Consider the following 26,101-nt stretch of genomic DNA (forward strand, 5'->3'; position numbering starts at 1 on the left):
CACTACTTAACATATAAAGCAAAGGATTACTTAAACCACATTTTAATTAATCAGCTTTATCTTTTTTCGTAGCTACAATTCTTAAAAAATTACATCAATGTATACTAGTAATTATATACTATATTACAGATTTTCAGGTGCACCATACATTCTGCAAATACTCCCTAAATGACTTACATAATACAACATATTAATTTTGGTACTGATTCAATATACCACTTAGTCATAGTACATTTATATTCAATTTAACCTACAAAAATTCACTATTACTTCTTGAACACCCTTGCTGTCTTGACTTCCTCTTCTTCATTATGATACGCATTATACTGACATTTGTGCTATAATATTACAATGTCGTGGTAACACACTGTCTCAAGTACACTGTTCAAAAGACACATTTTGTGAGGTTGAATGTTCGTTGCTTTCTGATCGATGCAACAATATTTTTATTAAAATATTAACATAATAGTAATCTCGCTTATTCTAGCTCAATTGATACACTTAATATACGATTATTCAATATCTATCCACCAAAAGTTAAGCCCAAAGTATGGTACATCTATCCGTACATTAACAACTTTTTACACGCGATTCTTATTATTTATGTTCTTCTTTTTTACTGTACACAAATCGACAATGAAAAATAAAGCGTCCTATCACTCTGGGATATTCGGTTCCCGAATGGATTCTAAATCTTTTAGGTTCCTACACGAATGAGCTATTGAATCGAATAACCTGAAACAATATAAATAAAAAAATATACATTATATGAAAAATCAAAATAATAAAATACACAATTATTATTAATAACTTACTTTTCAATTTCTGGTGCACAGTGAACAAATTCATGCGTCCAGAATTTGTATGTTGGATTTTTGATAAGTTCAACGAAAGTAACGAGAAGACCCCATGGGTGAGGTCTATTTACAACAAGTCTTTCAAGAATAACTCTTGTAATTTGTTCTTGTATCGCTTGCGTATTAGCTTCAACAAACAAGTACAGAAGTGTACAACTGAAGTAATTCGTATGGGTGTTAGGATACCGCAACTGATTCATAATTGCATTTATGAATAAATAACGACCTTCTGTATCAAGATCCACTGCCAAGTTTTGAAATATATCCATATGTGCAGAATGTGCGATAGCAGACATGTTAGGCGTGTGTCCTTTACTGCGAATAAAAGATATAGCTTGTGTCCCAACATAAAGTACGAGAGCATTCATTAATGGAATATTATAGCGAAAACCAGTGTCTTGAGACACTTGTAAATTACTACGCAATTCAGAAAGGAAAGTAACTGGAGCTCGCGCTTTTAAATACGAATCAAGTTCTTTTTTGAAACTTAATGGCTGTATCATAGACGCAAAATTTGTCAATATTCGGGGGGTATTTGCTGCTTGCTGTAGCAGATTAACTGTTAAATTCGGCGTGAATGGATCAGGTAACCGCATACTTCTTGGATATGCGCTTAAAACAATATTTTTCATCTGTGTGCAATTAAGTGGAATTACATCACAAAATCCATAGTGATATTCACAAAGAAATTCAGGAAAATCGTGTAATAAGACTAATAGTACTCTAATTGTTCCTCTGTATAATGTAATAACAGGCTTTGCAAGTTCCGTGTTTCGAAGGTATGATGCAAGGTACTTAAAGAGATCAATTAAAAGTTGCGCATACATGCCCCAACATTTTTGTTGTGGTGTAATCGCAAGCGTACGTCCAATAAAAACTCTGTGTGCAACTATATCCAGCCAAGCGTAACAAAATCCTGAAGCTTTGGCTGGTCTAAGTATATGTAGCGTATGGCAGAAAGCAGTTAATACTTGATAATTTATTGCTTCCAATACAGGTTCAGGGGCGCAAAGTTCCAAGAAAAGCATGATGAAAATCCTATGATACGGCAATTGTTGAAAATCAGTTCCTCGCATTTCCTGATCCTGCAGTAATACGCCAGCAACGATTCCCAAAACCTTGTTCAGTAAATTAATTTTTGTATGAGTGTTTGTGCTGTCACCAGAATGTTTTACCAGAAGTGCGATCAAACGAACGAAAGCATCCAACGAATGGAAACATTTCGCACGAACAACAGATATTGCAGCACTTGTATCAGCTAAAGCACGATAACACGAATCGACACACATCTGAGTACTCAATTTAAAGAATCTTGTTATGAGATCGTCTGTTTTAAGGATTCCATGAATGTTCATTTGATGAACAAATATTCCGAAAGCTTTCGTGGGATCACGAGCGTGCGTTGGATTATGATGCATTGAGATCCATTCGCGTAACAAATATTCCGTCTTTTCCATCAATCCAGGTGGATCGTCAAAGTCACGAGCCTGTAAAAAACAAATAACATAAATTGTAAATACAAACGTGTGTTCTTGGTGCCTTAAGATTGGCAGAATTTACTTACTCTCACCTGTAGAATTCCAGAATGAATATGCGCTGTAGGACCAGCAGGAGCTCTGTCTGCTAATACTCCTGTATCATGATTTACGCGCAATGATTCTATCAGATTTGTCAGTCTAAACAGTAAAATTCTGAAAAAAATATATGTTTTATTTGAATTAATTCTGCACTAATTAATATCGTGATATTAATAGTCACCCTTCAGGTGGTGCTCTGTGATGAGCTATTCGGGCAAGTATTTCAATTGTGTGAAATAGGTCAGATTCGGCAACATGTGTAGTTTGTCTTTCATCAATTAAATAAAGTTGCACCAACTGCATAGCAAATGCTGTCGCCATAGAATTTCCGGAATCTATAGCCTGAGCCAAAGCTAAATCATACTGTGGAAGACTAATTAAGTGAGACCTAAAAACGATAGTAACGGTGCTATTTATACTTTATCACTCAAATAAATTTAGTAATATATTATGAAAAGTAGAATACCTGATAAGATAATCAACAGCTTCGAAGTTGTATCGAAACTCTTCTCGACACTCAGTTAAACATCGAGTAATGTGTTTGTTTGTCCATTGCATGCCATAGGCACGTGGATCTTGTAAACATTTTAAAATACGTAAATGAAGTTCTCTATATCGCAATATAATTTCTGAATCTATTACACCGCTGGTAATGGTAGGGCCATCTAATAAACCTTCTACAGCCTAGAATTAGAGATATATAGATTGCATATAATGTAAATTACATACTTAAATAATATAATTTGTAATAATTTACTTTTTTAAGTAATGACATAGCAGCGCCTGCATCTCTTGATCTCCTTGTTAGGATAATAGAATCTAAAAGACTGTGAAGAGCAGCATGTTGTGGAGGAGGTGCAACTGGACCCATTGCAGCAAGCAATACTTCAACTTCAGCTGCAAGTTTTTCTAACATAGCTCCAACTTCATCGTTACTCACGGCAGCTGCATATGCAGCAACTTGTTGTGCCGTCGCTACTGCAACTGCTGGATTAGCAGCAAATGCAGTTACAGTAGGTTCCTTTAAGAAAAAATTATTTTAAGTAAACAATATTATATAAGAATTATAAATATATGACATATAGAATATAGAATACATACTGTAACAGGTTTTGGCATTAACAAAGCTTGTGTGTCTCGTTCAGATAGTGGTAAGAATCCTGGAATATTCCTTGCAAATTCTTCATAAACAGCCATTTGTTGAGGCGTCACTCCTCCAACTTTTAGTCTTATTTGTTCAGGCATTCTCTCAGCTTGATATTTAAGTAATGGATCACAATATCTTCTTCCTTCTTGCCGTGCAATTTTTCGTAATTCAATTTCATTCAATAAACGTTTATCCATTTCTGGAATTGCCTTTTCAATAGCTGTTTTTTGTACAAATGCGCATGCAAGTTCCATATTATCAGCAGCTACTACATTAGCAGCTTGTTCTGCAAGTTCTTTTTGTTGTGGAGTTGTGCCCATCATTGCAGTTAAAAAAGCTTGTTTTAAATTTGTACTAATTGACGTCAAAACTTGATCACGGCAAGTAATCATAGCCATTCCAGCAGTTAAATTACGAACCATATGTCTTGCCGCTGTTCTCATTCGAACTTCTTCTGGATCTAATGCAAAGTCTTTTCTCACAATTTGTTCGCTAGTGGTTAGAGCTATTTTGATCGATCGATCAACTACAGGATGAATCCATTCTTGAATTGCTCTTTCAACAGCTGGACGAACAAACTGTTTCAAATGTGGGTGCGTTTGGAATAATGGCAAATTATTATTAATGCTGATATGTTGAGAAATATTAGCAATTCCTGTTACAGAAATATCCATATAATTAAAACGCGGCTCTGGTGGACCAGTAGGTAAGGATGGTGTTGTATTTGCTGGAGCTGTTTGTGGAACAATAGTTCCAGTTGTAGTAGGGCCAACCAATTCTTCAATAGGACCTTGTGTTTGTTGCTGATTAGTGTTCGATTCAGACTTTTTATTAGGATGTGATAGCTGATATTCTAAGTTCCGTAATTTTTCTGGATCTTTTAAATAAAGCGCAGGTTTTAATTCACCTACATCAATGCTTAAATTTTTGCATAATACTTCTATCTCGAATTTTAAATTCAATTTTAGGTCAGGTTCTTGATGTAATTCTGCTAATACATTCATAATTGCCATTGTCCAAGGATTAGGTGGGCGAAATACACGACTTTTTGCACAACTTTCAAGTACTTTAGCAACAAATGGAACAACATAAAGAAGTTCTTGTTGACCTTTGTGATATGCTTCGACAAGTAAACTTTTTAGATCTATATCAATGTGTAAAATCGGTTTATTTCTGCCAAGAGTCAACATTCCTAGCCAATGACCTAAATTTTTTAAAAGTGAGCGATCAGAAAAATTCGCTATTCCTTTATCACTCCGTAATAAAACCTTTATGTTTCTAAATGTTTCTCTAGTAACCATTTTGTACACTTCTGGTAATTTCAAACAGTCCAGAAAATTTGAATATAAAGCATGGAAATTTAATTCTATGCTTGCACGTTTCATTACTAAATACTGAGCCATCCAAGGCCAATATTCTTCTGTGACAATTTCTCGAATTTCGTCACATTTTTGTTGTAAATTAAGTTGACTAAGATTATTGAAGATGAATGCTGTTTTATCTTGCAAAGCTTCTGGAGGTGTCGTTATTTTTTCTTCTTTATCGGTTGCTACTAATAACGTGTCAATGTTTGTTGCATTAGCAATAGAAGGCTAAAATTAAAGAAAAAATCATAAGTAACAATGAAAATGTATTATGCGGTTCTCAAATTTATATTTTACTTACTCTGGCTGAGAGAGAGGTGGTTGGAGTCGTAGATGATTTCGCTTGAGTAGTGCTTGTCGTTATTGTTGTTGTTGTAATAGTTTTATATGGTGTAGTAACTGGTGCCAGCATAGCTGCTAAAGATTTTGGGAGGACTGGACCTTGAGGTCTTGTGGGAGGCTCCTGCCCCTGTAATCCATATTCTATATACTCAATTAAATGTGGTGGGAACTCAGTGAAATGTTGAATTGTCCTGACGTGATCACAGTATGTTTGGTAGTCTTTTAAACGGTTTTTGAACCGATCCAGAGCTGTTATGCCAAAGTAATACATCTTGCTGCCTTCTGGTTTTCTAAGTGCATCCAATACAAATCTCAGAGCTAATCCAAGTGTCACATAGCTATTAATCAATCCTCTTTCGATAATTCCTCCGAATAATTGTGCCGTAATTTGCAACTCTTTATCTGGGTATTGAGGAAAAAATCGATATTCCTCAAATAAATTTCGCAACATACAGTTGAATACTTCTCTCTCTCTTTTACTACCAGAATCTTGAAATTTTTTTAACATATCAAGAACTTCATCAATTGATAAAGTAGGATGTGGCGGATGGTTGTATATTCGCTGAAAGTAACTGTTTGCTTCATCTTCAATTTCTTTGGAAACATTTTGTGCCATATCAGGAAATAAGTTCGATGTATCAGGTATTCTTGCTTTTTCAATGCCCGTTGGTGGTCCAAGTCGTCCTAATCCTCCGATTGTTGTACTTCCAGGTAAAACAGATGGTCCTTGCGTACCAACTGGTCCTGAATGCAACTGTGAAGATAATGGTAACATCGGAAATGGACTTGGAGAAGGTCCCATGAGACGAGAAGGAGAGCCAGGTGCTGATACTAAAGGTCCAAGTGCACCTGATAAATTAAACGCAGAACTACTTGGTGGACCAAGACTGGAACCCAAACCCATAGATGCAAGACTTGAACTTAAATTCCCAAGTGGATCCACTTGTTTTGAAGAAAACAACTACAAAATTAAATAAGATATATTTATATATAAGATTAATGTACAAGTAAATATAAGAAATTACATTAATTTCAATACCTGTCCTCCCAAAGTTGCTGGATTAAAAGGTTCCAATCCACGATGTCGTAAAACTCCTGGTGGTGGAGGTCTACTCATTGTACTTTTACTCAACATTAGACTACAATTTTGTACCATTGTCATTATTGCCTCGGAACATTCTTGAGATACACTTCTGTAAAATAAAAAAGAGGAGAAATAAGAAAAATATTAATAATAAGGAAATATTATTATATTTATAAAAACATTTAGAATACAAAAACAGTAAAACATACCCAGCGCATACTTGCAAACAAGCAAGCATTGTTGTTAGAGTTTCTTGTGGAAGTTGACTTGCTTTTGGTACTGTAAGATCTTCCTTTATACCAGGTCCCATTACTTGAGGACAACGTCTTTGTAAAAACTTTACACAAGCAGTAACAAAAACTTCTCCTTGTTCTCTAATTTTATCAGTCAACCATTTTTCTAATTTTAAATATTCTCTTCTTGAAGCCAAACAGGCTAGATCAATAACAAATGGATATGATTGAGCAGTCAATAAATGAGTTAATGCTTTGAGGTCTTGAGCAACATCAAGAATGCGAGATAGTCTTGTTTGATCATGATCTCCACGTATATACCATTCTGCCATAGCATGCATAATAATAGATTTTATCTTAACTGTATTTCCATGCCAAGCATGATGTAAAATAACAGCTGAATTTGGATGATTTCCGAGAAAAATAGGCATTAATGTACTAAGTAATTCTTGTCTAAGTATTGTAATAGGAGCACTAATTTGTAATAATGCTAATACAAGAACATCAGGGCAGTGTTGAATGGGCCATTTAAATATTTCTTGAACTGGTCCATACAGTCCTCTTTCTGCCATATGCAAGAGTAATTCAACTACATTTAAGGATCTCCAAGTTTGTGCTTCCTTACTATCACTCTCTGGTGCTGCTTTCAATACATCAACAGTTACAGAATGATATGGATAATCGGCGAAACAAAATATATCAGGGCACTTCAAAATTTGTTGCACTAGAGAAAACTGTCCTTCTATGTTATCCCAATGACGATAAAAAAGTTCCACGGGAAACATATCTGGAGGATATCCTTGATGTTGCAATCCCAACCTTAATCCTGTGATCAACAAATTCAATCCTTGTCTATCTTTGATAACAAATTCTGCATGATCTAGTTTAACTATCACTTCATTCCAAGATAATGTTGATTGCTGTAATTAACAATGAACATAAATTAAAATTAAATATTTAATTTAATATATGAAGTTATTAAATATCAGTTACTAAAGATTACAATTTCTTTTAAAGCTTGAACAAAAACTTCAACATTCCATGTAGTAGGAGCAGCATTATCACTTGATTTTTCCTTATTTGCATCTTGTGTAGCTCCTGAATTACCCCAAAATGATTGTAGTCCTCCAGCATCATCAAGACTACTACAGCTACGTGCCATGTGACTTAAAACCCTTGCTGCGCATGTTGGAGATATTTCTCGAGCTCCTAAACCAGCTAAGGCTGATCGACATTCTTCAACACTGTTAGTGAATCCATATCCTAATTCCATAATCAATTCTACCAGAGAATTCCCATCCTAAAATAGACATATTACATGCATTAAAAGATTTTTAATATATAATATATTACAATAATTATACAGTTATTATTATTTGCATTACCATTTGATTAACAGCCATGTTTAGTTCGATTTTGGTTTGCGGAGTTTCCCCGTTGTCTGGGTACAAGAGTGGTGCTAGCACCACTGGTACCAGCTCACGGGGAAAATCGCGCCTCAAATTCTTGAGAAATTTTTCTTTTGCTTCAGATGAAAGGCCAAATTGATTGGCTGAATGAAAAGCTTGAGACAATATAAGATGAAGAACTTCAGGCAACGAATCGTGCAATCCTTCTTCGTGATGTCTGTTGCTTGTTTCAGAATTGATATAATTTTTTATCAATTCAGGCAGCTGTTTTTGTACGTGCTCTAGAGCTAATGTACGAATTTCAGTATTCTCAGAATGCAGCAATGCAATCGCAAATGCAACTTCTTGTACCAGAGTTAACCCAAGTGCCTTTTTTAAACGTAAAAAAAACTTTGGTGATGGGTTCAAAGTCTAAAAGATAAAGTTAAAATTAACAAAAGTTGTTTTAAAAGAATATGTAACATAAAGAAACGTTTAATATATATCAATTTATTTAAGTATACACGTATACACACACCAATTCTGGTAATCTTAACCTAAATAAAAAGTAAAATATACCTTTTGTTGATGAAATGGATGGTCTATAGCAAAGCACAGATTAGAAATAAAAGAAGGTTTGCTAAGAAGATTAGTACACTCTTGTTTTAGAAGTTGCACTTGAAAGTAATCTCTTGCACTTAATTCTGGTGACTCTCCTGTGGAAAAGTCAATACACGAGAGTAAAGAGCGCAGCAAATGTCTGTCTGCCTCCAAACCCTTCCACTGCACCAGCTAGAATACAATAATACATTTTAGAATGATGAATTATCATATATAAAATATGTATATAAACATAAATATATTAGATATGACCTCTACGGCATTATCATATATTCAGTAACAGAAATAAAACTTAGAAAAGATTATAATATATTTCAAAATAACTTCAAACAAGTAAGTATTTTACAACTATTATATTTGTTAAATAACTGAAATATTATTACTATTGTGTTTTATGTCTTTATTATTATGTTTTAGAAGTGAGCATTGAAAAATATACAGAGTTTCATCGTTCGAAATAATACGTTGGAATACATACAAATTACGGAAAGAGGCTAAGTTCAAGATGTATTTCATGCCGCGTGAATATTCAATTGCCATTACTTATAGAATAAGTTTATTAATCTATATATAAATCCACATTTATTTTTTTTTTTATGAAAATGTTTATTTTAATAATTGAAATTAGATGGAATCTGTAATAATATTCACGAAGCATATTGCGTTGTTCCGAGGACGGCGTGTGATGAATAGAAGGTGGAAGGGGTGGACTTAAGAGATGCAGTAGTACAACAGGTTTTTTTCTACTTACAACTGATATTTCTTGGCAGCTGTCTCGAAAATTTTTTTTATTTAAATTCGTAACCAAATAACTGATTTGTGACAAAGTAAAAGACAACGAGTCCAGGTTCATAGTTCCATGAATACGACCTCGAAAGCTTCAAACACGTTTGAAGCTTTCTTCGGTATCCACGAATTGCCTCCCCGGATTCTGTCCTCGTTAAAAGCATGAAAACTACATTGATACAGTCCTGCGACCAACATCGGGATTAATATTTTGAAATACAATTTCAAACCAACGTCATGGCGAGCACAACAAGATAATACTGAAAACGTAACACTACTCCAAAATCACACCATATAACCAGTCACACTTTACTGGTCTCTTTTTCCATCTACTTCGGTAGACTTCTACCTCTACAAGACAGCCGGTCCAATGTTTCTTTAAATCGTCACTAGAGAGCATCAACGTTCGAATGAAAATCTATTACATTTTCCTATATGTTATATTACTAATTTTTACATAATTGTAAAAGATTTCCTTATAAATTCTATTATAAAGAGCATGTCAATTCATTTTTTTTATTTTACAATCATATACGATTCAGAAAACAACTAAATTTGTTTGGACTTTGATTAATTAACTGCGTAAACAGGTTGACCAACTTTAGTATGATCATTATTTCACTGAAAAATAGATATGTATATTTACCAAAATATTTTTCAAGAGATGATAAAATTGTAAATTCTTACTTAATCATGTTCGAACATTAGCGTTAAGTATATAAAATAAAAAATAGTAATGATACTCTACTAAATAATATAAGTAAATCTTAGTATAAACATAAACTGGTATAAACAATATTATATGAAAAATGTTTACTCCATTTTTGTATATTTTTAAATTTTCTACTTTTTATTAGGTACTATATATTTGTGTGAAGAATAGTTTTAAAATCTGATTTACAACTTGATTTTATTATAATTCGGTTATTCTATTATTTTTTTATTATTCCTGTAAAATACAGGAATTTTTTTATCTTACGTTTTCCAGCATGTCTCCTTCTAAAATAAGATATTGTATAAAATAGATCAGTAGTAGAGTAATAGTACCAGTAGTACCAGTACCACAAGAGTAAACTGATTTGTGACTAATACAGATTCTATAAAAATAGATTTTCTTGTAATTATTATTTAAAAATGGAGGTCTCCAATATTAAAAAAGAAACTTTTGAAAGGAAAAAAGTGAAAAAGAAGATGAGGTAAGATTTACTTTGCATAAATGTATTTAAACATGTAATTGAAATAAAAATATATGTAATATATACTAATTTATTAAATTTTTTAAGTAAAGCACAAATGCAATTAGCAATAATTAAAAAGAAACAATGTGATGCAAAAGCTCTTAAAATTGTTGAACACCTTCTAGAACCAAAAATAGATTTCCAATGGCTTTTGAATAATGTAAGTATATCTTTAAGTGTTTAAATAATTTGATATTTACTTTAAATAATTATCAATTTTTTTACAGCTAAGATATATTAACAAAAATCACATGGAAGATGTAATTGAGGAAAGGGCTATAATCAAATTATGTGGCTATGTATTATGTAGTAATGCATTAACAAAAATAATTGATCAACGATACCATATATCAACAACAAAAAATAAGGTTTATGATATAACAAGGCGTAAAAATTTTTGTAGTTCACACTGTTATGGAGCTTCAAATTACTTATTAGAACAAATGCTCACGAGTCCATTATGGTTGAGAGATAAAGAAGAAATACCAGAATTTAAAATATTGCTAAACAAAGACGAATTAAAAGAAAGTATGCATAGAGATGAAATTCATGTGAGAGATATAGAAATGGTACTGAATTCTGGAAACACAGATGAACATGTAAAAAATAATAAAACATGCAAAAGTACAGAAAATACACTTCTCAGTAAATCTTCAGAAGTTGAAGCACATGATGAATATATAATTAAGATGTCTCTAAAAAGTAGTGAAAATGTAGCAAACAATATTATTGAAAAACCTGGTATTTTAAAAGAATTTCCAGAAAATGGTGTTAAAGAATCTGTAGATGTGAAGAAAGCATCTATTAATTCAGAAGATAAAGGTAGCACTGCTAAAAACTACATAAATGATAATACTGTTAAAAGAATGTGTACCATAGAAGCTAATACCTTACTAGATTATACAGGAATTCAAGATACTACAAATGTAAATAATTGTGCTACTCCTGTAAATAAAGAAGAAAATCAAAATATAGAAAATAAAGAACAAAATGAATTACTTGAAACATCAGGAACTGAGGATAATACAACTATTTCAAAATATAATACTGTTATTAGTAATAAAGATCCTATACAGAAAATAAAACAAAATAAAAATAAAAAAAATAAGCAACAAAATTCTACTAAAGAAAATCAGTCAAATAAATTTTATAATCTTGCAATTCATATTGAACATAATGTAAGGGATTGGATTACTGAAGATACAATTTCTTTATTATTAGGAAATAAAGATATTAGAAATCAATTGTTAGAAAATATAGTTCAACATGATAGATATATGCATCTGTGTAAAAAATTAAATAAATTGCAGTTGGAAGATGAAAAAGACATCCATGTAGATTTAACAACAAATTCTTTAAAACCACTACCTCATTTATGTGTTCTTCAAGAAGAGGGGGAAAAAATGGAATTAAAAGTATGTACAGCTTAATTTAAAAAATAAGGAATTTCTAACATAAGTATCATTTGTAGGTTCGGGCATTTTATAAAGGGAGTATGATTATAGAAAATCACAAAAACACTACAGAAGTTACTGATCAGGATAATGATTTTGCTCCAATATTACCTTTAACAGAAGCACATGCACCTGAAATACTTCGACGTCGAATATTTTTAGACAAACTTAATAAAATGTAATATGATCTTCTATGTTTCTTTAATATTCTTAATTTATAATTTTACAAATATGTTTATTTTATATTTTTTTTGTTATAGATTACCTGACCTATTATGTGCTTTAGCTAGTAATAAATTACCACAATATATATACAGCAGAGAAAAGAGTACTTTAATTAAAGCATTAGTTAACACTTTTTCATTGTCTGCTGCAAATGTTATTTTTAAAACAGTTGAATGGACTCTTGTGGGTCTTATTATCATTAAAATGTAAGTATTTCAATAAACTGTAGATATTTAATTATCATAAAAATGATTAATGTTTTAATATATTTTACTTAGGTTGAGTATGATAGATCCTGAGTTAAAATTAGTATTGTTAAGCAAACAAGCATCAATGTACATCTCAATGATTTTAATGTCATACAAGTTGGATTCAAATTATATAAACAGACTGGTAATGGAACTAATTAATAATACAGATAAACAAATACCTGTACAATAATAAAAATACTAATGTTGATTAAATTATGTATATTATATAACATCTCTACTCTTTAAATATTGTATATTACATTGAAAATATATACATACTTTTATATTTGTTAATTAATTAATATAAATGGAATAAAGATATATATATGAAATTTTTATTATGTTTTAAATTCATTATTATTAAAATTAAAGAAACGTGCCATGTAAAAAACTAACTGTTTATTAGTTACATAATTAAGTTGTATTTTTGAATATATTAATAAAAAAAGTTACATTATGTTTACAATGCTGGTGTAGGTACGCCAGTAAGAGGAGAGGGTGGACATTCAAGTCCTAATGTATCTATTTGTGTTGTTGTTAATTGATCCTCCGTGGAGCGATTCCCAATTTTATCACGTAAAGCTTCATAAAGATTATGTACTGCTTCATTATGCTTAAATTATACATCAGGTTATGAAAATGTTATATAGTTATGATATAAATTACTTTTATCTTTTAATAAAAATATAGTACCTGACTAGTTGGTTGGAGAGCTTTTATTAGCGTATGAAGACGAGTCGGGGGTAACTTTAGATGGATGTACCAAAGTAACTTTAATAAATGGCGTGTAACATTGTCTCTGCCTAATCCAGCTAAGAAAAATTCGTCAAAGATGACTGTACAGAATGATTCATTAGGAAACTCATCAGCCATATTTAATATTAATAATGATACCTGTAAATCATGTGCAATTTAATTAATTATTATGCTATTAATAATTATTAAGTTTTAAGTAAAATGTGCTTACTAAAGTGTGTAAAAAGGGATCTTCAAATGCACGTTGTGCTTGACAATTTGGTAAAGTAGCTAATACTCTCATTAAACCCCTAGCATCACCTCTACCTCTTCCTATTCCACCACCACCTCCTACATGTAATGCATAATACATAGACAAAACAGCAGCAACTCCTGAAAGTTGTGCATATGCTTGACAAGCATCAGGAGGAGGACCAGAATGTTCTATTATAGCAATTGCACTTTCTCTCTCATCAGGTGGAAGTTTACAATTTAATTGTCTTATTTGATCATCGACCTAAAATATGAAATACTAATTATTACATTTATTTAAAATTACGTATTACTATATACAGCCTATGTAAGTTTACCATTAAAGACATAAGTGCAGGTAGAAATTTTGTCACCACTTGACTATCTAGTTTCGGTTCTTTAAAGTCTTGCGAATCAATCATTTGCCAAGCAGATAAACCTAATGCAAGCATCCTGAGTAACAATACAAGAACTGCATTTTCTCTAGGTAGTGCTTCACCATTTATCAAATGAAGCGCAATTTTGATTGCACTACTGGCAAGGAAATTTACTGCATATGGATCACATAATATCATGCTTAGATCACCTAAGACTTGTTCTTGACCTCTCTGTAAAAAAATACAGATCATTTTACTTTCTATCGATAAGTAAATAGGTATTATTATTAAATGCAAATACTTTTATTACATACCTTAATACTATCCAAAAAACCTTGCAATTCACGGGACCTTTTAATGTCAACATTCTTTTCTCTAATACATGCATCAAGGCACCAAGTAAATTTATGACATGGATCAACAGAAATAATATCTTGTACCTAAATATTTAATATTTAGATAATATTCATTTTACATAATATTGTATAAGTAATTTAAAATAATACAAATTTACCTCTAAATCATGTAAGGCCATTAATAATTCTGCTCTTAATGTACAATAATGTATATTTTTTGTACGTAAAAATAAAGTTCTTAAAAATTGTAATACCATGTCATATAATTTTACACTATGTCCAATCATATGTGCTAGTTTTTGTACTACTTCACCTTGTCTTCTTACCTAAATATATAAATTATATAATTAGAAATTCACAATATTTTTATAAATATTTATTTCTAACATACTATACCTTGGGAGAAGGCATAAAGAAGAGACTATTTAAGTTTCGATGATCAAATAATATTTGTTCTTTCTCAATGATATATCGACTAAATAATGGAGAAACTTCATCTCCAAATAAACTCTGATTATCTTTCCAAATTTGACGTTTAACTTCAGTATCTGCATCATTGTATAATTCTTTTTCTCGAACAAGTACTCGTAAATATTTATCTTCTATGTGTGGAGTATTTCTTAAAATACACATAACAACTGGCCTTAGTGCTGCAACTCTTACAGCTGGAAAACTTTTGGACAATAATTCTTTTAATCTCCTGTCACCTGCTGAACCTCTGTCTGCTCTTTCTGTTCCAATTTCATTAATTCTTTTTATTAATTTTTCTCTTAATTCTTCAAGAACTGATGCATGAAAATCTAGTCGTCTTACTCCATGAAGATCAAGTAAAGGTAACATTGGACGTAAAGATGGTAATAAAATACCATTTTCTAACTGAAATTCTTCAATTGCTTTCAGCGGATCTGTACAACTTGTTAAAGCATCTCTTAAGAAACCTTGTCCAGGTATACCAAGATCATCCAAACCATTTCCAATCTCACAACTATTTTTCACAGTATTCATTACTGTTGTGTTCATCTATATGGAATATCTTTACACACAAATGAATACAGAATTATAATGTAATATTATATGATTGAATAAATTTTTTAATAATTACGATATATTTTAAGATGTACAAAGAATCACTTCTAAATATTTTTCACTTTTAATTACAATTATTTATCAAATACAATTTCTCATTGTATAAATAATTTTGTATTATTTTTATAGAACTTGAAATTATCAGTATATTGTTGCACATCATTACAATATCACAATAAATTTAGCAATGGCTTCTTATTGAATTTATATATATATCTGCTTAAACTTTATAAAAGATATAACTCAGAAAACACGAGTTGTCGCTCCGCTGGGGGTAGCCACGCACATGCTATATTTATTTTTATTTCATTTTTTTTTTTACCAATGAGATAACACTTTACTAAATGTTCTTCAGGACAAACTGTAAAAACCAAAATTACTATAAAAAACCAAAATTCCCTAAAAAGTTACTATGAAAACCAAAATTACTATAAAAAGTTACTATAAAAACCAAAATTACTATAAAAAAAAAATACCTGCTTAAACCAACAGTGAATAGAAAAAATATACCTATTTATACTTATTCTGTTTCCTTTTACGAAATATGTACCTATAGCTATATATGTATATGTATATTTATATATAGATAACACAAATGTCAGCTCAGATGAATATACTATGTGATGTATAAAGATCGAAATTACTCAAGTATTGTATTCAGATTGCTATTCTCTCAAATATAATGTAAATTAAAGTATAAATAAGATACAGAAATTGTCCCTAAATTTGTTAAGTGATCTGATTCGAGAAGGAATACATACTGTTTAACGTACATTCATTCATAAAATAGTAGTATTTTAGGTTACTATGGCACAATCAACAGCTAGTGGGACGTCCTCTCGACGATATATGAGAGAACACGATGTTAATGTACCATCTTCATCACGCTATGTGGATAGTGAATGGGAAACTAAAGAGGTAATAGTTAAAATTTGTTACTCTTATCTTTGAACCATAACAATTTGTTCTTGTTACTTGACATAAAAAATAAATTACACTTTATACATATGAAATTCTAAGAACATTTTACTCTTACTTATTTCTGTATAAACAGTAACAATGATTACATGTATTTATTTTAATAATAGAATAATATTTACACACAGTAAGCTTTTTGTTTTCAATATCCCTAGGCTTTACGACAAAGAGAACTCGAGGAAGCAAGAGCACGAGCTGCACAAATGGAAAAAACAATGAGGTGGTGGTCAGATTGTACCGCTAACTGGCGAGAAAAGTGGAGCAAAGTACGTAATGAAAGGAATATGGCAAGAGAAGAAGCAAAAACGCTTAGATCAAAATTAGAAATTGCTGTAAAGGATGCAAATAGTTACAAACACGAATGCCAGGAACTTGAATTACAAAATGAACAATTAAAAAAAGAAATGGAAAAAATACATATGGTATTGTTAAAACACGCTGGCCAATTTGATCAACAAATTTTTACAGTTTTAGAATCAGATCCACAATTAAGAAATACATTAGGTATAGATGAACTATTGAAGTTTTACAATAATGTGGAACAAAGTGAAAGTGTAAATTCTCAGAAAGATTTACTTACTTGTAAAGTTCTTGATGACTCTAATGTTTGCTTAGGAAGTCATAGTATCTTGCCAGATAGAGATATTGAAGAATATGTATTACAAGGTGCAGTGCCAAAACATGCTGTAGAATTATATAAAGAGTGTCCTCTTAATTCATTAGATAAAGATATTGCAAGATTAGTTGCAGATTCTAATTCTGTAGAAGATAATGTAGAGAAAAATTCATCTTCATTACAAACACGTACAGATGATTTATATGCACAAAAAATAATTTTACTCCAACATAAATTGGATGAAGCTACAAAAACTATTTCTACTGAAAGAGAGTAAGAATATGAAAAATTATTATTTATTTATATCTAACTTCAATTTACTGAATTAATTGGATTTTATTTTAATAGAGAAAAAAATTCTTTACATCGTGGTATGGAAAAATTGAAAGCAGAAATAATACAATTAAGAAAACAGTGTGAAGAATTAGAAGAGAGCAAAGCTGATGTTACAAGAGAATTACTTGAATTGAAAGATCGGTTTCAAATTAAGCTTAGCGATGTACAAGCTGGTATAATTGATGAAGCTTCCAGTAGAGAGGGAATGAATCGTCGTCTGTGTGAACTTAGGGCTGAGGTAGATCTTATAAATATAAATATAGAAATATATTTAAAACTTTGATATATTTGTAATTATTTGTGATTATATGATTTTAGTTAGAGAAACTTCAAGCAGAAAATGCAGCTGAATGGGGAAAACGAGAACGTTTGGAAACAGAAAAAATTTCTTTAGAACGTGAAAATAAGCAACTTCGTAATGAATTAAATGATTTACAAGAAAGGATAGAATCTCGACGATCACGTCCAGTTTCCACATCAGACAGCGATACAAGACAATTGCAACAAGAATTTTTAGTTAGGAATGTGGTTTGTACTATGTACTAACACTTTAATTTGAATATAATATATGTTTAATATATAATTATACTAATTTAATTAAACATTTTTATTATTGTCTATTGTTAGACAATATTGAAAAAATCTCTGGAAGAAAAAACAACAGAACTTTCACATGCCATGAGAAGATCAGAGCAATATGAAGCAGAAGTAAAAAGAGTTAGAGCGAGAGTAGAGGAATTGAAAAAAGAATTAGCTGCAGTTCAAGATGAAGTGGATGCTGCAACTAACAGTGTTCGTAAATTGCAACGAGCAAATGAGGATCTTTTAGAACAGTTAGAATCAGCTAATGTACAATTGGAACATTTTCGAAATAGGTAAATAGTAACAATATTTATTAATATCTTGATTATATTATATATCCACATTTTTTTAATTAAATTATAGAACTCATATTGACAATTAATTTGTTATCAGTACTGATACCTACTCGGTAGATGTAGGAATAGGAGAAAATCTTGAAGAAAAACTACGTATAACCAATGATGACAAATTAATAAATGGTAAGTTTCAATATATTGATCTTCGTATTAATTTAATAAATATAAATAAATCATATAAATACTATTTCAGAGTATGAGCCACAGGAAGCCTAGTATTCACTCATTTTAATAATAATATTAAATTAATTCGTGCAATGATAAATGTGAAACTTGGAATGTGAAAAGCAATTTTTTCCATATTTTTCAAAATGTATACACCAGTCGATGTAGCAATACTTTTGAATTATGTCAAAATCCTGTTAAATGTATAAGAACTTATTTATTTAATAGCTGAACTGAAATAATGAAATATTATTGTCTATTTCAGTATTGTATTATTGTTTAAATTAGACTATTTTTTCAAGTTTGTATTATAATTTTCTCTTTTTTATTAATTTTAGATATAACTGTATATATAGATAATTTTTTTTTTGTAATATTTTATACTATGAACACTTTTGTGAATATTTTAAATATTTCTTATTTGTAAAAATTCACATTCCAATGTATTATGTTTTAAATATTTTTACTGTATGTATATAAATAATGTATATAACTTAAATCATATATGTATGTAATTTCAAATTTTGTTTCTTACCTAAAGACTGGTGAAGTTAGATAATGAGAGATTATCTGTACCATCTATGATACCTGATATTTATATGTGCTTATAATTTTTACGTGGTTTGTAAAATAAGGTTTAAAAAATCATGAATGTACCTATGTCTATATTATATGGAAGTTAATGCCCTAATTTTAAGTAGAAGAACTATTTAAATTCAAACTTGATTGTAATGAATTTAAAAGAGGTCATATATATTTATTAATAGATGTAATTGATATCTGAAGGCGAATAGAAAGTAGAACCCTTTATTTGTTTAATATATGTTTTATTGGTAAAAAAAGATTAGATACTAAAATTTGATGCAGCATTAAATTTATAATGTACACTCAGTACAAGTACCTCAATAAAAATGATATGTAGTGTGTATATGTGAAAGAAATAATAGAAATATTATTACATTCATAAGATGTATGAATGATCATAAATATTAATGCAAGGATAAACAAGAAGAATAATCTAAATTGTAATAAAAAAATATCTCTAATATTAGTAAAGTATAAAATAATCTATGAATAAAAACTAAGTTTTTTTAAACAATACAAGAGAGTTTTTGAACCTTATAATCACTATTTAACATTTCATGGGAGTACCATCGGGATATGTCGGCATTTTTGGTTTGCAAATTTTTGTTCTACCATTAGAACCATATACAATATTGCAAGAGAATGTAAAATATCCACAAGTTGAACTTTTCGTGTAATAACGATGTTCATATTTCCTTGGTGAATTTCTACCATCTAGTTTACCAGCAATGCTGTTTGTTATTGTATAATAACTTGGTTTCATTGGTACATTAGAATTGAATTTCGGATATTCTGTTGAAGTTTGATATTGGATTTGTGGAAAAGAATTTTTTTGCTTTTCTTTAGATGCAGCATGATTTTCTATTAATCTTTCATGATTAGTTTTAAGAGATCTGATTTCTGAAATAGGTGATTTATTTTCGTAAGTTATACTTGGTTCTTTTGGAATCAGAGAAACTGTTTGAGATTGAGATTTCCCATTGCCATGAGTAATAGTTTTATCACCAGCTACAGATGTTATTCTACCACGAAAGCCAGGTGGTATAGTGTACCTTGATTGTAATGATTGTCCAGGTTGGAGGACATCACCAACTTGTGCTGCATTAGTATCTTGTTTCACATGAATGTCATACTGATTTCCAGCTGCAACATGTAATGTTTGTAATTGATAGTTACTATTATTTTGTTCTGCAGCATAGTTTTTTGAAATCTTCGGATTCATTGAAGTTTGAAATGATGACATGTCATAATCTTCGCCATTATATTCTTCTTCATAATCATATACTGAATCATCCAGTTGGGACTTTTCAACAGATTGATCTGGTTTACTAGTAATATTTCGCGAATTGTCATCTGGCTTAGTAAAAGTTCTTCTTTGGAAACTAGAACTAGTTTGTAAACCTGACTGAAGTTTGTCTTGATTATATTCATTATCTGAGGCTGTATTTATCCTTTCACTACTATTCTTCTGTATAATTTGTGGTCTATAAGATGGTTTGAATGGTTTAAATAGCTCACTATCCGTAAGATTGAAGTTGAATGGCTTTCTAGAAGTTGCTGCACCAGATCCCGATCCTGCTTGTGCAGCACCAGTGTAAGTAATTCCATATTGGAAAGATCCTTCAAGTTGAGATTGAGATTGACCTGTATATGCTCCACTTTGAGCGGAGGCTGTTCCACCTCCGCGGAATGGTTTCGAATATCTTTCAATTTTTTCATCTGTCTTAAGATATGGTTGAAAACCAATTTGAGCTTGACTTGAAGTACTTCCTTCACCATTTGCTTGAGCATCTGCCATTCCACCTTTGGAGCTTGCTTGTACTTGAGAATTTGTACCATGATTCCAGCCACTGCTTTGTGCACCTGTTGTTGTAGCACCTAATTCTGAATTTAATTGAACTTGTGTTTGACTCTTTCCATAACCACCAACTCCTTGAGCATTGCTTACTGCACCTTCTTTACCACCATTAATTTCAGCTTGTGCACTTTTATTTATGTCAGTACTACCAGCTTGAGCTGAGAATGATCCAGAACCACTATAAGTACCTGTTACTTGAGATTGAGCTGTACCTTGTTGAAACTTGCCTTGAGCGGATGCGCTTGCTTGAGTACCTGAATCTGTTTGTTTTACAGAACTAGATGCTTGAGAATTAGAGTTATCATTTTCTACAGGTAAAAGATTATTAGGTTGTTGATAATATTGAGGAATCTCTCCAGTACTTGTTATGGATCTTATATTGGATGGATACTGTATGCTACCAGGATATTGTCTGATACCTTGTCCTTCACCTGGGTATTGTTCAATTACTTGTCCATGTCCCACAAGACTTGAAGTTAAAGCTCCTTTATCTTGCCATCTTGAACTGCCAGGATATTGTCCTTGCAATGGATAGCTCTGCGGTATTATTGCACGATTCTCTGAGTATTTTCCTTGGAAAGAATCTCTTGTACCATCAAGATTATTTGTTCCTGGTGCAGTAGAATAGGTAATATCACCACTTGGAGCTGTGACAGACATTCCTGGTATAATGCCTCCATCAATCTTTTTACCTGGTATCACATTTCCTGGATAATGTACAGTTTCTCCTAATTGACTTGCTGGTGGTGAAATACCACTGCCATAAACACTTGTAACATCAGCTGGACGACCAGGAAAAGTCCTTGGTGTACCTGGTGTTCCAAAAAATTCTGTAGGGAACTGTCCACCAGGATACACTTTAGCATCTCCAATTGCTTTTGAGTCTGTTATAATTTGGCCATGAAGAGTATGTCTGGTATCTGGTACAGTACCACCAGTATAAACACCACTCGGGTAAGGTACACTACCACCAGTTACAGTACCAGGTACTCCTCCAGGGTAAGTAACATCATCACTAGTCGTAGTACCAGGTACACCTCTAGGATAAGCTATACCACCAGCAGTTGTTGTACCAGAAATTATTCCAGGGTACGCTATGCCACCAGTAGTTGCAGTACCAGGCAGACCTCCGGGATAAACTGCACCATCACCAGTAGTAGTACCAAGTACACCTCCGGGATAAGTTACAACACCACCAGTTGTAGTACTAGGTACACCTCCAGGGTAAGCAATATGACCATCAGTTGTAATACCAGATACACCTCCAGGGTAAACTGTACTACCACCTGTTAAAGTTCTAGCCACTCCTACAGGATAAGCTACATTATGACCAGTTGTTGTACCAGGTATGCTTTCAGGGTGAACTATATCACCACCTGTTACAATACCAGGTACTCCTCCAGGATAAGCTACACCACGACCAGTTGTTATATCAGGTGCACCTTTAGGATGAACTACACCACCGCCTGTTACAGTACCAGGCACGCCTCCAGGATAAGCTACATCTAGACCAGTTGTTGCACCAGGTACACCTCCAGGGTGAACTGCACCAGCACCTGTTACAGTACCAGGCACTCCTCTAGGATAAGTTACACCACCACCAGTTGTTATACTAGGAATGCTTCCAGAATAACCTATACCACCACCAGTTGTTGTACTAGGCATGCTCCCTGGATAAGTTACACCACCACCAATTGTTGTACCAGGCATGCTTCCAGGATAAGCTGCACCATCACTAGATACACCTCCAGGGTAAACTGTACTACCAGTAATTGTAGTACTAGGTACACTTCCAGGGTAAGCAACACCACTACCAGTTGTAGTAGTAGGTATATTTCCAGGGTAAGCAATACCACTACCAGTTGTAGTAGTAGGTATATTTCCAGGGTAAGCAACACCACCACCAGTTGTAGTAGTAGGTATTTTTCCAGGGTAAGCAACACCACCACCAGTTGTAGTAGTAGGTATTTTTCCAGGGTAAGCAACACCACCACCAGTAGTACGAGGTACACCTCCAGAATAAGGTATATGCCTACTTATTACAGTACCAGGTAAGCCACCAGGGTGAACTGCACCACCACCTGTTATAGTGCCAGGAACTCCTCCAGGATAAGCTACACCACCAGCAGTTGTTGTACCAGGTACAGTTCCTCCAGATACACTTCCAGAATGGACTACTCTACCATCAATTGTAGTAGTAGGTATATTTCCGGGATAAATTGTGCCACCTACTCTTGTTGGGTATGATGCATCACTACCAGTTGCAGTGTCAGGTATACGTCCAGGATACATTGCACCACCACTAGTATCAGGTATGTTACCAAGGTAAGGCATGTGATCTCGAACTGTACTAGCAGGTATTTTACTAGGATAAGTTGTACCCATTCCAGGAGTGATCATGCCCGGTTGTCCAACAGTATTATCTCCTGGTTGTTTGATTGCTGAAGAAGCATTAGTTAATGTACAATAGAAAGTTCGAAAAATTCAGAAGATTAGAATGAAAATTCACTGATATGTTATTCATTGTGCATATAACGGTATGCGAAATTGTGTTTTCGGATAGCAATATTTACAATACCTGGAATTTGAACATATCTATCTGGAACATTTTCACCAGTATATTTTGAACAATCTTCACATCCACTACTACCCAATGACATACTCTGTGCTTGCCCCATACCATTGCTTCCAGCTAAAAATGTTTTCAAATCTTTTATTGCGTACTAAAATCATGCAATAACATAGTAAAAATGTTTTCTTAATTACGCACTAACAACTGCGCGGGAAGATTGTTGAGTAGCTTCAGCCTCGGCCTTGCCTTCTTTCTGTTCATTATTACCGATACTTAAGTATTGAGATTGTGTCTGTCCTCGAAATTTTCCTGGAGATGGTTGTACTTGACGACGCAAACGATTTCGTTTAAAGTTTTTATTAAGTTTCTGCCTTTCTTCAAGCGCGACTTGTCTCTTAGCTCGACTTATCAGTGGTGTTAGAAGTATATCAGCTACTCTTCTTGTTACGATATCATTTTCATCCAGAGGAAGTATATTAAAAAAAGGATCTATCGTTTGTTCGAATATTGGAATAGTTTTTTGTAGTAAAATAATTTTGTGGCCATTACAGAAATCAACTATTCTAGCTCCTGCAATTTGCCATGCCTGTCAAAGGTAAATTTTTTTTGTATTATATAAATAATAATAATGTTAACAATATCTGTAATGTGATACCTCTAATTTTGTCAAAAATTCGTTTGGAGCATAAAGAACTTTTGATGTTTGCTTCTGTTCAATTCCATTTTCTGAAAGCCCTTCTGCAGCGATATTGTCTTCTAGTTTCTCTACATAGCAATTGTTTTCTTCTCTATCCTTATATGCACTAAAATGCTGCAAGAAATAAAAATTATAAAATATTGTTTATACAATTTCGGTGAATAAAAGTTCTCATTACCGTTTCATAATCAGTAAATGTCCATTGTTTCTTTACTAAGTGTTTGCCAATATTCGGTATTTCAAAGTCATCGTAGATGGAGCGGTCAAAGCGTTTTTTTTCCTATGAACGAAGAATGAAAATTATTAAGGGAATTATTGAGATTAAAAAGTACGTAACACGAACAATATAGTTTTTTATAAGATAATTTTTAAATCTACAAAAATTGTTTCACACTTTTTAAATACAATATTCGAATCTTAATCTCTTCAAAATGTGTATTATTTAAATTTATTTCTAAACAATACATAATAATTGATAACATTTTGTAAAAAGACAAACAAAATAAAAGAAGACGTAAAAGAAAAGAAAACTAATCGAATATAGGAATTAGGAATGGGTCGAGTTGATTTCCTATCAACTTATCTTATGAACTTAAGAACTTTGATCTCCAAATCTTTGGCCTCTCAACTAGCTAGAGTCACACTAATATTTAATTTGTATTAAAAAATTGAGTAAGTTTTATTCGAATTGGGGAAGGTACATAAAGAAATTCACTGTATATGAATTATTCATTATAATAAATTACGTATTTTTCTTATTATCTGGCTTAGATATTAATATACTTTATAATGTGTCTACAATAGTTTGATTTGTAAATAATTTAAAAACGAATATATTTAATTAGACATTCATAACTTTATTTTTATGAATATTTTTAAATATGCTTTAGATTAAATTAATTCGTTACGAGCAAAGGTTTTAAAGATTAAAAAATTAAAAAATTGAAATGAAAAATAATGGATGACAACTTACATAGTATTTTGAGAGTACTGATCCTGAGAAGAAAACCAGGATGACAAGGATCGGTCGCATGGCTCCAATTTACTTTGAGGCCTTCGCTGCGACTGTTAGCTTCTATTTGGCGGTAGTTCTAGTAAATTCATTCGCCGATTCCCTCCAAATATGTAGTATCTCTTCCCTGTTTTTCTTCTTCTTCAGCTTACTTACACTCGATCTTGCGAAGAGATCAAGAAGCATGAGGATTTGAATTGAAGCTTGAGTGGGGGAATAGTTTGATAGGGGAAATTCTAAGAAGCGTGGGTATGTAAATCGTGATATGAAGTGCGTCTGCAGTCTTATAAGCATCACGTTATCTTATGTCGTCTCATGATGTCCAGATCTCCTTACTGGCATGTTTTCACAAGCATTTTTATGCTTTTATAATAACAATATTCATGAAGTTGTGCGAAGAATCTTTAGAATATAAGAAGAAATAATGGGAACAAAAGACAAACAAAATCAGATTTAGGCCATTTTATCTAATTCATATTCTTTGAACAGTTATTCATTTATTTGTATTCAATTTATTACAAATTCTATTTTATCAATTACCAAGTATTTAGACCAAACTTTTATTAAAAAAAGCTACTTGTATTGCTATACAGGAATACGTATGTAATAAAAAACATCATTAAAATAATATACCCATTATATTTTTTGTTTTTAGTATTTTTTATTTGTTTATCAATGCCAACTTAAGATGACACCTTTTTGCTTTGATCGCACATAGTATTTCGAAGATGATATTCCTATTTACGCAAAATTACTCTTGGATAACAGTAATCTATTTCACCATACCATTTTGCTGCCTTACTTTCCAAGACGCAAATATCTTTCTAATCGTACATGATATCGCCTAAAGTCAGTTTATGTGACCATCATCGACTGACTAAGATAGATGTGTTCCCCTTCATTGCCCTAATTATAAACTCCAATCCATTTGGTAAATACAGAAAGTCGTTGTTTGCTCTTCTTCGAAATGT

The 26,101-nt window shown here is 31.9% G+C and overlaps 5 protein-coding genes and 1 long non-coding RNA gene across 8 annotated transcripts in view; 3 read left to right on the top strand and 3 right to left on the bottom strand.

Annotated features, from left to right (window-relative positions):
- Positions 1 to 26: 26 nt before the first annotated feature.
- On the bottom strand, positions 27 to 9,726 carry LOC132916510 (CCR4-NOT transcription complex subunit 1). 2 transcript variants are annotated; one of them, XM_060976585.1, is made up of 14 exons: positions 9,365 to 9,726; positions 8,572 to 8,784; positions 7,990 to 8,424; positions 7,608 to 7,904; positions 6,581 to 7,524; positions 6,327 to 6,480; positions 5,247 to 6,248; positions 3,536 to 5,173; positions 3,192 to 3,455; positions 2,901 to 3,118; positions 2,616 to 2,822; positions 2,428 to 2,548; positions 816 to 2,344; positions 27 to 735 (listed from the first exon to the last, which is right to left on the bottom strand). In XM_060976585.1, exons 1-14 carry the CDS (start codon positions 9,464 to 9,466, stop codon positions 657 to 659), a joined length of 7,203 nt encoding a protein of 2,400 aa, XP_060832568.1. In that variant the 5' UTR covers positions 9,467 to 9,726; the 3' UTR covers positions 27 to 656. The 2 variants fall into 2 exon arrangements, with proteins under 2 accessions (XP_060832568.1, XP_060832567.1); XM_060976584.1 differs by having other exon boundaries at positions 2,422 to 2,548.
- Positions 9,727 to 9,746: 20 nt separating this feature from the next.
- Positions 9,747 to 26,101, top strand: part of LOC132916529 (uncharacterized) — a 142,980-nt gene continuing 126,625 nt past the window's right edge. The window contains exons 1-2 of the long non-coding RNA XR_009660111.1: positions 9,747 to 10,256; positions 10,388 to 10,457. This is a non-coding gene — a long non-coding RNA (uncharacterized LOC132916529). The remainder of the gene's footprint in view (positions 10,257 to 10,387; positions 10,458 to 26,101) is intronic.
- LOC132916517 (putative RNA polymerase II subunit B1 CTD phosphatase RPAP2) lies at positions 10,456 to 12,905 on the top strand. 2 transcript variants are annotated; one of them, XM_060976599.1, is made up of 6 exons: positions 10,456 to 10,595; positions 10,683 to 10,797; positions 10,865 to 12,052; positions 12,109 to 12,269; positions 12,352 to 12,522; positions 12,595 to 12,905. In XM_060976599.1, the coding sequence occupies exons 1-6, from the start codon at positions 10,534 to 10,536 to the stop codon at positions 12,755 to 12,757; spliced, it is 1,860 nt and encodes a 619-aa protein (XP_060832582.1). In that variant the 5' UTR covers positions 10,456 to 10,533; the 3' UTR covers positions 12,758 to 12,905. The 2 variants fall into 2 exon arrangements, with proteins under 2 accessions (XP_060832582.1, XP_060832583.1); XM_060976600.1 differs by having other exon boundaries at positions 10,688 to 10,797.
- Positions 12,960 to 15,562, bottom strand: LOC132916519 (negative elongation factor B). Its single transcript, XM_060976601.1, has 7 exons — positions 14,684 to 15,562; positions 14,446 to 14,613; positions 14,246 to 14,371; positions 13,893 to 14,162; positions 13,535 to 13,819; positions 13,261 to 13,461; positions 12,960 to 13,180 (listed from the first exon to the last, which is right to left on the bottom strand). The coding sequence occupies exons 1-7, from the start codon at positions 15,305 to 15,307 to the stop codon at positions 13,028 to 13,030; spliced, it is 1,827 nt and encodes a 608-aa protein (XP_060832584.1). The 5' UTR covers positions 15,308 to 15,562; the 3' UTR covers positions 12,960 to 13,027.
- On the top strand, positions 16,153 to 19,231 carry LOC132916520 (coiled-coil domain-containing protein 102A). Its single transcript, XM_060976602.1, has 7 exons — positions 16,153 to 16,291; positions 16,507 to 17,240; positions 17,316 to 17,541; positions 17,622 to 17,831; positions 17,931 to 18,178; positions 18,279 to 18,364; positions 18,435 to 19,231. The coding sequence occupies exons 1-7, from the start codon at positions 16,181 to 16,183 to the stop codon at positions 18,455 to 18,457; spliced, it is 1,638 nt and encodes a 545-aa protein (XP_060832585.1). The 5' UTR covers positions 16,153 to 16,180; the 3' UTR covers positions 18,458 to 19,231.
- On the bottom strand, positions 19,430 to 25,314 carry LOC132916512 (mucin-19-like). The gene is made up of 6 exons (XM_060976587.1): positions 25,092 to 25,314; positions 24,297 to 24,398; positions 24,077 to 24,232; positions 23,620 to 24,007; positions 23,428 to 23,541; positions 19,430 to 23,290 (listed from the first exon to the last, which is right to left on the bottom strand). The coding sequence occupies exons 1-6, from the start codon at positions 25,149 to 25,151 to the stop codon at positions 19,539 to 19,541; spliced, it is 4,572 nt and encodes a 1,523-aa protein (XP_060832570.1). The 5' UTR covers positions 25,152 to 25,314; the 3' UTR covers positions 19,430 to 19,538.

The sequence above is a fragment of the Bombus pascuorum genome, chromosome 2 (assembly GCF_905332965.1).
Source record: "Bombus pascuorum chromosome 2, iyBomPasc1.1, whole genome shotgun sequence".
Taxonomy (NCBI): domain Eukaryota; kingdom Metazoa; phylum Arthropoda; class Insecta; order Hymenoptera; family Apidae; genus Bombus; species Bombus pascuorum.